The sequence below is a fragment of the Leptodactylus fuscus genome, chromosome 6 (assembly GCF_031893055.1).
Source record: "Leptodactylus fuscus isolate aLepFus1 chromosome 6, aLepFus1.hap2, whole genome shotgun sequence".
NCBI classification, from domain to species: Eukaryota; Metazoa; Chordata; class Amphibia; order Anura; family Leptodactylidae; genus Leptodactylus; species Leptodactylus fuscus.
This window is the reverse complement of record NC_134270.1, coordinates 14,505,680-14,520,792: the sequence shown is the minus strand read 5'-3', so window position 1 is coordinate 14,520,792 and position 15,113 is coordinate 14,505,680. Positions and strand designations below refer to the sequence as shown.

Genomic DNA, 15,113 nt, shown 5'->3' with positions numbered 1-15,113 from the left:
ATGGTGTCACTGTGCATCGGTCAACTATACAGCGCACTTTGCACAAATAGAAGCTGTATGGGAGAGTGATGAGAAAGAAGCCGTTTCTGCACGTACGCCACAAATAGAGTTGCCTGAGGTATGAAAAAGCACATTTGGACAAGGCAGCTTCATTTTGGAAACAAAAATTGAGTTGTTTGGTTATAAAAAAAGGCGTTATGCATGGCGTCCAAAAAGAAACAGCATTCCAAGAAAAACACATGCTACCCACTGTATAATTTGGTGGAGGTTCCATCATGCTTTGGGGCTGTGTGGCCAATGCCGGCATCGGGAATCTTGTTAAAGTTGAGGGTCGCATGGATTCCACTCAGTATCAGCAGATTCTTGAGAATAATGTTCAAGAATCAGTGACGAAGTTGAAGTTACGCCGGGGATGGATATTTCAGCAAGACAATGATCCAAAACACCGCTCCAAATCCTCAGGCATTCATGCAGAGGAACAATTACAATGTTCTGGAATGGCCATCCCAGTCCCCAGACCTGAATATCATTGAACATCTGTGGGATGATTTGAAGCGGGCTGTCCATGCTCGGCGACCATCTAACTTAACTGAACTTGAATTGTTTGTCCAAAATACCTTTATCCAGGATCCAGGAACTGATTAAAAGCTACAGGAAGCGACTAGAGGCTGTTATCTTTGCAAAAGGAGGATCTACTAAATATTAATGTCACTTTTCTGTTGAGGTGCCCATACTTTTGCACCGGTCAAATTTTGGTTTAATGCATATTGCACATTTTCTGTTAGTACAATAAACCTCATTTCAATCCTGAAATATTACTGTGTCCATCAGTTATTAGATATATCAAACTGAAATGGCTGTTGCAAACACCAAAATATTTAGAACTAAAAATGATTAAGATTAATAGGGGTGCCCAAACTTTTTCATAGGACTGTATAACAAAGTATTGAGATGAAATTTTGTTACTGACCAAATACTTATTTTCCACCATAATTTGCAAATAAATTCTTACAAAATCAGACAATGTGATTTTCTGGATTTGTTTTCTCATTTTGTCTCTCATAGTTGAGGTCTACCTATGATGTAAATTACAGACGCCTCTCATCTTTTTAAGTGGTGGAACTTGCACTATTGGTGACTGACTAAATACTTTTTTGCCCCACTGTATATGGGGGTCTGATATGGTTTCGATTCCTTGGATCTTGGGGACATAAGTCGTCTCTAGTGGCGTGGGGCACCTCAAATTATTCAGGACACAAGCCGAGCATGCATGTGTATGGGTGAATTAGAATCGCAATGATTTTATGCGTATGGCCAACTTTTTGGACCAACCGTACACTGAAAGATGCCATACGCGTAATAGAAACCCTCTTATGTTGGGAGGACCGGCCAACAATCTTCTGTGTACCAATCCTATTGTCCTAATGGGGGATAAGTCACCTCCAGTGGTGTCGGCACCTTACGCCGCACTCCTTAACATTATGGAACACATGTACACCTTGATAACCAAGCATGTACGTGTAGTTGTCATCTGAACCTCGTACAGTCAGCAGTTATTTGGCTATAGGCTCCTTTAGGTCTATAAGGCTAATACTCGGTCACCATGTTCGTGTTCCCATTAGCCTGTGTAGACTGAGCTTTGGATCCTCATGGTATCACCTACCAAACAACTATACAGTAAATGAATCATATCAGCAATGAGAGCACAGTCCTCTTATCTATATACTGCCACAACCAAGTATATATGACCTGAGATATGTTCCTGACTTACCTTAAACAATGCGGCGAGGCCGGAGGCAGGTTCTGGATGACCCATGTTTGACTTGGTGGATCCAACTAACAATGGTTCTCTCTCTGACTTGCAGAACACGCTCACGATCCCATTGACTTCCTGGGGATCCCCGACCTGCAGGACACAAGGAATATGTTTAGCACTCATAGTTTACATATGAGGGTCAAAGAAGAAGATAGAGGCCTATAGTGGAATAGGCTAAAATGTGTTGACCTTCCATTCTGTCTTCTCTACCATCCATCAATAGAGGGCGCCCCTCATTTGTGACATACAGAGCAGAGAACGGCTACAAAGAGAGTCTCCTTCTCTGGAGGACCCATTATGTCCCTGCATAACATGGACAACCCATTGATTTCAATGGACAGAATGTAATACCTCATTTCTCCTGTGGTGTCGATGCAGGGAAACTAAACCCCTGCAGTCATATTCCCGATCATTGCTGAAGGTCCCAGCAATGGGACAAGCTGTGATTAAAGGGGTTTTTCAGGATTCATATTGAAGACCTACAGGAGTTCAACTCCTGGGAACCCCACGAGCCTTGTGATGTTCTGTTCATCGATCACATGGCCTGATCGCAGCTCAATCCTATTCAAATAAATGAGGCTGAGCTGCAATACCAAGCACAACCACAATACATTGTATGGCACTGTGATTAGTAAGTAGTGAAGATGCGGCAATGTGAACTGATCGGTGGGGGTCCTGGGTGTCAGATCCCTGCCGATCTTCAATCCTATCCTAAGGATAGGCTATCAATTATTAAGCCTAGAAAGCTCTTTTAATTTAGTGTTGGGACCCCAAAAGACAAAACGGGATATAAAAAGAGGACAGCCGCTTTAACAAGGGGTTATCTAAACTCATAAATCTCTTCACAGGCAGCAGAATTCTTAGGGTTTTTTTACAATGTTTGTCAATGTATAATGATTATGTCATAGAAAAAATGAAGTTACACTATTGGTGTGTTAATATTACAGTTTTTGTGGGACAATATAAGGGGGTTTTACACTTTTTTACTCCTTTTTGTCAGGTTTGGGATCCTCAGTGGTTGCTGTGATCAGTGAGACGAGCCCAGAAGAAAGTGGATCATTCCTCTGCAGCTCCTCCGTAGGAAAAATGAAGTATTACACTGTTCAAATAGGATGTCCATGTACAGAAAGGATCTCCGGGTCCTCCAGACTGAGATACACTCATGAATCCTGAACAGGGGGCCTAGTTGTGAATTATCAAGAGTTTTTTACAGTTTGGGATTTCTACATTTTTGGTAAATTAAAGGGATCCTATCATTAAACCTCTTTTTTTTTCTGCCTACCACGTAGGAATAGTCTTAAGAAAAGCTATTCTTCTTATTCTTCTCCGCGCCGCCGTTTGTTATATAATCCAGTTTTCATCCATATGCAAATGAGTTCTCTCCCAGCACTGACGGCGTCCCCAATGCTGCCAGAGAACTCTCCAGCGCTGCATCCATCTTCTTCAGGAACGGGTCTTCTTCGCGTCTTCTTCCAGTGGTGGCTTCAAACTTCTAGGCCTCGAGCCTAGGGCAAAGTCGACTGCGCATGCCTGCCGGCCAAAGGAAAATGGCCGCTTACAATACTGTATAAGGGCCATTTTCTTGTGGCCGGCGGGCATGCACAGTCGGCTTTACCCTAGGCCTAGAAGTTTGAAGCCAGTGCCGGAAGAAGACACGAAAAAGACCCGTTCCTGAAGAAGATGGAGGCGGCGCTGGAGAGTTCTGGGACGCCCCCAGTGTTGGAAGAGAACTCATTTGCATACGGACGAAAACAGGATTATATACCGAACGGCGGTGCAGAGAAGACATCTAAAGGTAGGAGAAGGATAGACTTTCTTAAGGCTATTCCTACGTGTTAAAGACAAAAACTTGAGGTTTAATGATAGCAGTAACTTTTCCACAATTATTACGCCAGTTTCCATGTTCTACTACCTTAGTGCCTGTACCATGGGCCTCCACATATTCCACCTCGCTGGTCTGAATGCCGGCCTCTTGGTACAAAGCGTTCAGTAACCGCTGCTGCACTTCACCGGATGGGAAGGTCACTCCTGTTGGCAGAAGACAGAAGAGTCTTTTAAACATTCAGCTCTGTAGAATACAGATGAGGCGGAGGCCATTGTCTCCCAGAGACCGCTCAACTGTACAATAATCACATTTACGCCAATGCCGTTAGCCTACCTCCCTTCCTTTCTGGTTTCCATTAATTAGACAATGTCTCGATATTTAAAGGGATATTCCATGCTAAATTGGTGGAAGTCTGGAAACTAAAGATTGTGAGGTCGTCTAAATAATATCCACGCCATCGACCACCCGGTGGGTATTACTAGCCAGCAAGACTTGCAGCAGTTTAGTTTTGCTCCATAGCTTATTGGCCTGGAGGTCTAAGGCTGTCCATACACTCAGCAGAGCTCTGACCCAATATGGCCACTTTTGCATAAACCAACTCTGATAAATGGCAAAATTGTTGGCGTGTATACTTCCGATCACCCTATGCACATACTAGCTTAGTGTGTATATAACGTGGAATGAGTGGCTACCCAACATATGAAAGCAAAAGCACCAGGTATGTGCAAGAGTTGGGACACCCCTCTGGTCCTTCTGGGATTGGCCGCTGATGTTCATCTATTGTGTATGGACACTTTATACTGCGGCTCGGTATTCTCGGATTGGCTGCTGTTTATAGGCATAAGCTCAACATCTGCCATCAGGAGGCCTCATATTCATTAGAAGATTGACCGGTACAATAAAGACAACCCTGCCCATCCTGAAGAGACACACCTTGTTCTTTGTAGCCGTCAGTATTGCTTCCAGCGTTCACAATGGTTGCGTACACTCGCTTTGCCAGAGACTTCTTAGTGACCAGGACAGCGCAAGCAGCTTCAGAACGACAATATCCATTTCCTAAAGCGAGAACATAAAAGAATGACGTCGGCGAAAACATCAAGAGACGCCTAATCCCTCTGAGCTGCCGTTGACTTGTCTCGACCTGAACTTCTGAAGAACTCATTCAATGGGAAATTAGAAGGCAAGGACAGGGAGATCCTTCTCTATCCAGATGATTATTAAGGTCTTGGACATGCCCACTTGTTCCTTGCAGTAAATACATTAATTAAATCTTATTGAATGAGGTTTTCAACAAAATTTTGAAGATGTAAGTGTTGGATCAGGTCAAAAGACTTTCATTGTATAGAACAGGGATGGGTTATGCCATAGTAGTGATGTTCTATATACAGTGGCGTAACTATCACCATAGCAGTAGAGGCAGCTGCCACAGGGCCTGGGACATTAGGGGCCCAGTGACAGCCGCTAACGCTGCTATCATTATACTCAGGGGTCTTTTCGGACCCCCGAGTATAATGATTGGCGGACCGGGAGAGGTGAGAAACATAAAAAACACTGTTACTTACCTCTCCACGATCCAGGCAGGCTTCGGCCTAGTCGTCTGACGTCTCATGACCCCGGCCTGCGTCCCGTGTCATGTAATGTCTGACGTCATTGAAGATCGACTACTTCAGAGGCCGACAGCGTAGGAGACGGGAGATAGGTGAGTAACAGAGGTTTTTTTATGTTTTTCTCCCCCTGGGTCTCCGATTATTATACTCTGGGGTCTGAGTATAATAATTGTTTATGGGTGTCCACAGTGGGACATAATACTGTGTGCAGGGGCCACCATAGGGGATAATACTGTGTGCAGGGGCCACTATAGGGGATAATACTGTGTGCAGGGGCCACTATGGGGTATAATACTGTGTGCAGGGGCCACTATGGGATATAATACTGTGTGCAGGGGCCACTATAGGGGATAATACTGTGTGCAGGGGCCACTATGGGGGATAATACTGTGTGCAGGGGCCACTATAGGGGATAATACTGTGTACAGGGGCCACTATGGGACATAATACTGTGTGCAGGGGCCACTATGGGACATAATACTGTGTGCAGGGGCCACTATAGGGGATAATACTGTGTGCAGGGGCCACCATAGGGGATAATACTGTGTGCAGGGGCCACTATTGGGGATAATACTGTGTGGAGGGGCCACTATGGGGGATAATACTGTGTGGAGGGGCCTCTATGGGGGATAATACTGTGTGGAGGGGCCACTATGGGGGATAATACTGTGTGGAGGGGCCACTATGGGGGATAATACTGTGTGCAGGGGCCACTATGGGGCATAATACTGTGTGCAGGGGCCACTATGGGGCATAATACTGTGTGCAGGGGCCACTATGGGGGATAATACTATGTGGAGGGGCCACTATGGGGGATAATACTGTGTGCAGGGGCCACTATGGGATATAATACTGTGTGCAGGGGAGACTATGGGGGATAATACTGTGTGGAGGGGGCCACTATGGGGCATAATAGAGCACGCAGGAATGCGTAGGAGGGGGACAGTCGAGGTCTTCGTCGTCGGTGTTGGTCGGGGGGGGGGGGGTTATGTCAAAAGTTTGCCACGGGGCCCCGCCATTCCTAGTTACGCCACTGTACAATGTAAAAATGATGAAAAGACAATAGAGTCGTGGAGTTGGTGTCTGAGCTGTGGAGTCTCAACACATTGATGGGCCCAGTGCAAAGGTTTCATAAGTGGGGTCCTCCCATTACCACCAGTTAGACATACATGGCCCCTGGTGGTGATGGTAGGCCCCCAATGGTGGAGCATGAAGCTGATAGCGCCATACTCCACCACAGTATTCAACTCTATGTGTGACCTGAGGATATAAGTAGAGGTGACATCAGGATCTAGGGCCTAGAACTGAGGGACAGCACTCAAAATTTTGGACTGTCCAAGTGTCCCAAGGGATCCCTGGAAGACCCTAAACACACAAGATAGTCAACCAAAATCAGCGGATTCAAGTGACTTTTCTCTTATGTGTATGGGGGAGCCTTTACAGTACCAAGTCAGATTATTAGACAATTGGCCTTTAGGACAAGAAAGTCTTCTGAAGAAGATACAACTCACTTACCTGAGGCATCAAAAGACTTGCAAGTTCCATCCGGGCTCAGCATGCCCAGTTTCATAAACTGTACTGATGTGTTGGGTTTGAGCAGCAAGTTGACTCCACCTACGATGGCGGCATTACACTGTCCATGGTAGATCGCCTTGTATGCATTTTCTAAAGCCAATAAGCTGGATGAGCAGGCAGTGTCTATCGCCAAACTGGGCCCTAAAACACGTAAAACAGGCGTAAGAATATGTGATAAAAAACAATACCTGTAGAGAGGACGTATTAATATGGCAGACTCTACCTTTAAAGTCAAAGAAGTACGATATACGGTTGGCAAACATGGCGCGTTGGCATCCAGTCATGCTGTACCCAAGCAGCTCTTCTGGATCTCGGCTGAAGGCTTCCCCGGCTTCGGACCCACTGACACCTATCCAGACACCAGTGTTTGTGCCACGTAGATCTGATGGGTTTATACCTGAGGATGAGACAATTTTATAGGTATAACTTATAGGGTTAAAAATGATAATAAAATGTCACGTTCACGTTCGGAGGAAAGGTTAGTGTAAGAGTTTAGCAATATATTGTATTTTCTTTATTCCCTTGGCTTAAATAGGACAAAAATTTCCATTCTGTATGTAAAATATCCATTATAGGGCCACTACGGGAACTTATAGCTAAGTCATGGCGTGGCCCAAGAGAGGGCTACTAGCTGCTTAGGGGTCCTAGAAGGAGAAGTCCAACTCAAATTGGCGCTATCCCTTTCCTTAGATGGAGGCGCGGACACTTTTATATAAGTAAACGTCTTGTGTCATGTAGTGTATATGTGGCCCAAATGGTGGGGTGACGGGGAGAGCACTGTCCTCACCAGGTTAGCGGACTCTTGTGTGCCCTTTTGGCCACTAGCACAGACCTGTAGTTGTAATGTGTTGTCCGCACATCAGAAAGTACATTAAGCCCCCAGATCGGCGGCAATATGGCGGATAAGATTAATTCTGTGCTTATAAAAAACTATATTGATCAACCTAATGAAAAGTAACCTCCAGCCAAGCTCTCACCTCCATCTACTATGGCTTCATAGGAAGTTTCCAATAGTAAGCGCAATTGTGGGTCCATGGTGTGAGCTTGTTTAGGGTGAACTCCGAAAAACGAGGCATCAAATTTGTTGATTTCTTTGAGTTTTCCATTTCTGGTTGGTAATCCGTAGAGTCCTGGAAAATGGATGGTACAATAAAATTACATTACACATATATATATATACATTACACACATATTGTATACACACATATATACACATTATTCACATTGCACTAGTATGTACACATTACACACATATTATATACACACATACATACACATTACACTAGTATAAACACATTACATACAGTCCTATGAAAAAGTTTGGGCACCCCTATTAATCTTAATCATTTTTAGTTCTAAATATTTTGGTGTTTGCAACAGCCATTTCAGTTTGATATATCTAATAACTGATGGACACAGTAATATTTCAGGATTGAAATGAGGTTTATTGCACTAGCAGAAAATTTGCAATATGCATTAAACTAAAATTTGACCAGTGCAAAAGTATGGGCACCTCAACAGAAAAGTGACATTAATATTTAGTAGATCCTCCATTTGCCTCTAGTCCCTTCCTGCAGCTTTTAATCAGTTCCTGGATCCTGGATGAAGGTATTTTGGACCATTCCTCTTTACAAAACAATTCAAATTCAGTTAAGTTTGATGGTCGCCGAGCATGGACAGCCCGCTTCAAATCATCCCACAGATGTTCAATGATATTCAGGTCTGGGGACTGGGATGGCCATTCCAGAACATTGTAATTGTTCCTCTGCATGAATGCCTGAGTCGATTTGGAGCGGTGTTTTGGATTATTGTCTTGCTGAAATATCCATCCCCGGCATAACTTCAACTTCATCACTGATTCTTGAACATTATTCTCATTAATCTGCTGATACTGAGTGGAATCCATGCGACCCTCAACTTTAACAAGATTCCCGGTGCCGGCATTGGCCACACAGCCCCAAAGCATGATGGAACCTCCACCAAATTTTACAGTGGGTAGCAAGTGTTTTTCTTGGAATGCTGTTTTTTTTTGGACTCCATGCATAACGCCTTTTTTGTATGACCAAACAACTCAATCTTTGTTTCCTCAGTCCACAGGACCTTCTTCCAAAATGAAGCTGGCTTGTCCAAATGTGCTTTTGCATACCTCAGGCGACTCTGTTTGTGGCGTGCTTGCAGAAACGGCCTCTTTCTCATCATTCTTCGATACAGCTTCTCCTTGTGCAAAGTGCGCTGTATAGTTGACCGATGCACAGTGACACCATCTGCAGCAAGATGATGCTGCAGCTCTTTGGAGGTGGTCTGTGGATTGTCCTTGACTGTTCTCACCATTCTTCTTCTCTGCCTTTCTGATATTTTTCTTGGCCTGCCACTTCTGGGCTTAACAAGAACTGTCCCTGTGGTCTTCCATTTCCTTACTATGTTCCTCACAGTGGAAACTGACAGGTTAAATCTCTGAGACAGCTTTTTGTATCCTTCCCCTGAACAACTATGTTGAATAATCTTTGTTTTCAGATCATTTGAGAGCGGGCTATCCATGTTCGGCGACCATCAAACTTAACTGAACTTGAATTGTTTTGTAAAGAGGAATGGTCCAAAATACCTTCATCCAGGATCCAGGAACTGATGAAAAGCTGCAGGAAGCGACTAGAGGCTGTTATCTTTGCAAAAGGAGAATCTACTAAATATTAATGTCACTTTTCTGTTGAGGTGCCCAGACTTTTGCACCGGTCAAATTTTGGTTTAATGCATATTGCACATTTTCTGTTAGTACAATAAACCTCATTTCAATCCTGAAATATTACTGTGTCCATCAGTTATTAGATATATCAAACTGAAATGGCTGTTGCAAACACCAAAATGTTTAGAACTAAAAATGATTAAGATTAATAGGGGTGCCCAAACTTTTTCATAGGACTGTATATACACATTATACTAGTATGTACACATTACACACATATTATATACACACATATGTACACATTGCACTAGTATGTACACATTACACACATATTATATATTATATACATACATACATACATACATATTACACTAGTATATACACATTACATACATATGCACATGTTATGAACTTACATATATACACATTACACACATACGTACACATTGCACTAGTATATACACATTACACACATACGTACACATTGCACTAGTATATACACATTACATACATATGCACATGTTATGAACTTACATATATACACATTACACACATACGTGCACATTACACTAGTATGTACACATTACACAAGCATATAAGCGCGTGTATTCACATTATACATACACAATATATAAACATCACATCACACAAGAGTCATTCAGATCAGCTCCCTAGCTGGACCTCCCTGCCCCATGGGTCCCTATATTGTCTACCCATAGATCACACAACATTAGAACTTGGAGTCTCATCCATGTCCTCCATTACCTGGCTTCCACCTTCTGTCATCCTCTGTCACCATGTCCACTCCTCCTATAAGGTTTTGCCAGAATTCCTCCAGATTGTCTGACTCCGGGAGCCTTCCCGCTATTCCAGCTATCACAATGTCCTCCATGTTTGATCTGTGGACATAAAGTACATGGTTAGACTTAGAACATCACATTTTGCTTTCGGAGCTCTTACTTTTGGCTATTTGGGAACATCGGTGGCATCCCTGTATATTCCTGATCTGCAATCTCTCTCTTTCCGAACGCTTAAAGGTGATCTAGAATGACTACATAAACCACAAGACCACCAGGGGACCAAAAGATTCCATGATGGACCCAAGGTCGTATATGTTTATGGAGCTCGTAATGTTTCACTCATTTCATTGCCTTGTTGACTGACTGTTACCTGACTGTATCATATAATCTGGCCTAGGTCCAACACTACATCCACTTCATTGCTGTTCCTCTCTGATGTGAATTTAGTAGTTTAGATGTTTCTGATCATGGCTGACTCACGCCGCTTGGGCCTTCATTCCCGGTAATAGGCTCAGTCACAGGCAGGGAATAGAAGTGGGTGCTATCACCTGACAGCTAAAAGTCACAGTGATCTCTGTCACCTCTCCGAGACATCCTGGAATTACAGCTCAGGACGGTCTATCGGAAGCAACCTCCATGATCATGCTATAAGATAACATGTACAAATGATCTAATATCACTAGGACCCGAATACAATCTATTCAGTCATGTTATACAGGACTTGGCCGTAATATTTGTATGTTCACATAAAAAAAATGAGTGTGATGCCCTGAAAATGGGCATGACCTCACGGGAATGGGGTGCAAGTAAAGTACACTCTGGTGGGCCCAGGATCTAATACAATAATGGACCAGCAGAAGACACCCACATTAGAAGGGTAACATGGTCTTTCCTAGTAGACGTTGGACCCTCAAAGTCATTTTATCTGTACCAAGGAACCTCAGTCTGGTACTGAATAGAACCGATCCAAAAATGATGGCAATAGTGAAAAATAAAAACAAAATGTCTAGAGAATTATCACAGTAGACATGACAAAACTCCATAAAACCATTCCAAGAGGAGCTCCAGGAACCTCCTAAGACTTATCGATGCAAAGAAACTACAACTCCTGACCAGAAAGTAGAATCTCATCTACCAGATCTCTACAAAAACATGCAAACTTTAGCTTTTCCAGGACAAGTATTCCCCATGGAAATAGCTAAATCTCAGGAGGACACTACATGTATGAGAAGATAACCTGACAACAATAAGCACATCATGGCTGGTTATCAGGAGGACACTACATGTATGAGAAGATAACCTGACCACAATAAGGACATCATGGCTGGTTATCAGGAGGACACTACTTGTATGAGAAGATAACCTGACCACAATAAGGACATCATGGCTGGTTATCAGGAGGATACTACATGTATGAGAAGATAACCAGACCACAATAAGGACATCATGGCTGGTCATCAGGAGGACACTACATGTATGAGAAGATAACCTGACCACAATAAGGACATCATGGCTGGTTATCAGGAGGATACTACATGTATGAGAAGATAACCTGACCACAATAAGGACATCATGGCTGGTTATCAGGAGGATACTACATGTATGAGAAGATAACCCGACCACAATAAGGACATCATGGCTGGTTATCAGGAGGACACTACATGTATGAGAAGATAACCTGACCACAATAAGGACATCATGGCTGGTTATCAGGAGGACACTACATGTATGAGAAGATAACCTGACCACAATAAGGACATCATGGCTGGTTATCAGGAGGACACTACATGTATGAAAGTATAACCCAACCAAAATAGAAAGTTCATGAATTCATGGTCATATCCATTAGCAACAAACCAAGACAACAGATGTCACCTCTAAGATGGCTAGAGAAAATTATTAAAGTGGTTTTCCCATGAACATAGCTAGATATTACTGGATATATACTGGGACAGTAATAGCTGAACATGGTATGATCCATTAATATGTTACCCAACTGGCATTGCACATCTATTTCTTGTACAAATGTGCACAAATGTCTTTCTGTACAGGGGTCAAAAATACTGTTAGCCAGAGGCTGAAGAAATCAATGGAACAACATGCCGGAGGTCGGATGGGATCTTTATGTTGGTAAAAACAGCTCCAAATTAGGCAAACTCCACCAACGTCCCACCTCTCTGGTGTTTACTAAATTATTGAATGGCATCCCTCCTTTTCTCAGACAAACTGTCCCATAGAGATCAAGTTCTGTTCCATAGAACGGGGCTGCACCAACATGTCATCAATTACCAGGTCTATATTGTTTAAACAGGGGGGCAAAGAGGTTTTTTGCTGCATTGAAAGCCAACAAGATGGTGCCAACAAGATGTTGGACCAAGGTTTTCTGTAGGAAACCTTGTTCCAACACGATCCTAGAACATACAAAATTAGGAGAGTCCTAATACAGAAGATATAGTATCAGAAGGGGTCTATAGATGACCTGGGGCGAGAAATAAAAAGAGACCCTGGACCCAGCACTAGTCTGATATCATTCTGGTTCCATGGAAGCCAAAATTATCCAAAACTGCCACCGGTGGGAGCTATGGGTTAGAGAATGGTACTGTAAGCTATAGGAAAAGATTGGTGGACTATGTGCTCTAGTGCCGCCTTTTGGGAGGTAGCTCCCTATAGATCAATGCTTGGCTTTCTAGAAACATATGGACATGATCTACGATTAAAGTCAGACCAAAATATCTCCTCCAAACGGAAGAGAGACTGATAGAGGCCTCCTTAAGGAGATGTAGTACCCCTTCTGACCCAGCCAACTAGTGCCCTGCTTCACACTGATCGGGGCAATAACTCTGAAACCGCTTTGAGCAGGTGGGCACCTCTTTACATCACACGAGCAGCAAGGAACCATAGAGGGTAAGGCGAGTTTCCACCCAAAAGCAAACAGATAGGTTACAAGAAATTACTAGGAGGTTGGTACAAGTGTGCATGTGTGTCCGACATATTGAATGTATTTTGTAAGTAATGATCTCTGTACAGCATCGCGGACTATGGTGCTGCTACTGTATATGAGCAACAGAACGAAAACCAGTCGCCGACTACCATGACAGGTCTCAGAAAGCTCAGTGGTGGACAATATCATGGTCATTACATCCCGCAAGGGGATTCCTACCCGGCTATCCCACTATCAGGCTTCATGCACCTGACCATGTGCTGTGTACTAGTCCATAAAAACAGAACGCATGGCATGAGGATGAGTATTCGCTGACCCCTACCCTTATAGGAATGGATTATGCCAAAAATGGCCAAGAATAGGACGTGCGCCATATTTTGCATCTCATTTCTATGACTTGGACACCTGTAAATCTATGGATGTATATAGGGCCAGGGAAATGAATATTATATGTATTATATTGTTATAAATATATACTAGTATATATATATAGCATTATTATACAATGTAGTGTATTATATACTCCGACAGGCTACAGTCGTAGGTATAAACCCATTGTGGGTAGGGGGGATGTACGGCTATCTATCTAGGTCAGGGATGACTGCTATATCAATTGCCATGCTGCTTCCTACATACAGATATAAAGGGGTATTTTGGTCACAGTAAGTTATGGCCTATCCAGAGTATATGGGGGTGACGGTAATGGAGCGGGGCGGACTATCCAACCTACTGCTCCATTTAGACACACCAGTACTTGTGAATGGTGGGGGGAGTCAAAAGTCAAAGCCGTTGGACCTCACTGATCAGCAAGTTGTCCCCTATCCTTCAGAGAGGGGTTAGGGCTTGTTAACACGGGGCAAGAGGGGGCGGAATCTGACGCCGAATCCACCTCAGAATCCGACCCCTCACAGTAGAGGTCTATGTAGACCGCTAGCTTCCTTTTTTGCGCTAGCGGATTGTTCCCTTTCATCAGGCTGATTCAGCACTAGCGTCCGCCTCGCGACAGCACCCTCCGCACCAGGCCCATTCATTTGGGCCTACTCCGGAGCGGGAAGCCGCGATAGTCGAGGCAGGCGCGCTTTGGTCCTATTCTGATGCGGCTTCCCGAGTCAGAATCAGGACCAAAATACGCCATCTCTAGCCCTGGGTGAACTAGCCCTTAAAGGGGATGTCTGAGTAACTTTATTTATATAGCGCCGACATATTCCGCAGCACCTTACAAATCACAGGGTGCAGGAGCAGACAGTAGATTTGTGGACAGGTCACCGGGATCAGATTGGTCGGGGTCTGGCACCTGGACCCTGCATGATCAGATCATTTGGCTGTCGATAGCTGTATACAAGATATGAATGGGAGCAGCAGTGCAATTCCAGGGTGCTGCTATATACATGGTATACAGCTTCTGGCTTTGTATGCTGTAGCACCAGGAAACTGCAGCCTTGTACACGGCCGGCCCAGTGGATATGATACAGATTACCCATCTATAAATGTGATGAATGGCTCTTTATACATAATATATAGATATTGGTATTTAGATATTATACATACCTCCCTGTATACTGTATAGATCTGTGCTATTATCCTATTATATTACATTATAACGTATCCATCCTACCACTTCATATCCTACAGACCCAGCTCGCCATCAGGCGGGTGATACAGCAGGGGAGGGGGCGAATTTCTCCCTCCAAGACAGAACACAAAGCCGTGTTGAATTAGCAGAGGGGCCCGTCTCGCCATGGCAGTTCTAGGGACTGGTTCGCTCCTAGCTGTGAATAGGATGTCAGAGCATGTGCTACACGCAGGCGGCGACTGTGCGAGAAGGCATTTTGTGCCTAAGGAGCCGAGCACCATCTTAACACATGCACA

At 43.8% G+C, this 15,113-nt stretch overlaps 1 protein-coding gene across 1 annotated transcript in view; it reads right to left on the bottom strand.

Annotated features, from left to right (window-relative positions):
- The window catches only part of FASN (fatty acid synthase), a 54,152-nt gene extending 43,751 nt beyond the window's left edge, over positions 1-10,401 (bottom strand). The window contains exons 1-7 of the mRNA XM_075278966.1: positions 10,269-10,401; positions 7,801-7,953; positions 7,047-7,220; positions 6,764-6,964; positions 4,575-4,697; positions 3,729-3,844; positions 1,772-1,906 (exon numbers count right to left, since the gene is read on the bottom strand). Coding sequence (XP_075135067.1) covers positions 1,772-1,906; positions 3,729-3,844; positions 4,575-4,697; positions 6,764-6,964; positions 7,047-7,220; positions 7,801-7,953; positions 10,269-10,395 — 1,029 coding nt within the window. The 5' untranslated portion in view covers positions 10,396-10,401. The remainder of the gene's footprint in view (positions 1-1,771; positions 1,907-3,728; positions 3,845-4,574; positions 4,698-6,763; positions 6,965-7,046; positions 7,221-7,800; positions 7,954-10,268) is intronic.
- Between the last annotated feature and the right edge of the window lie 4,712 nt (positions 10,402-15,113).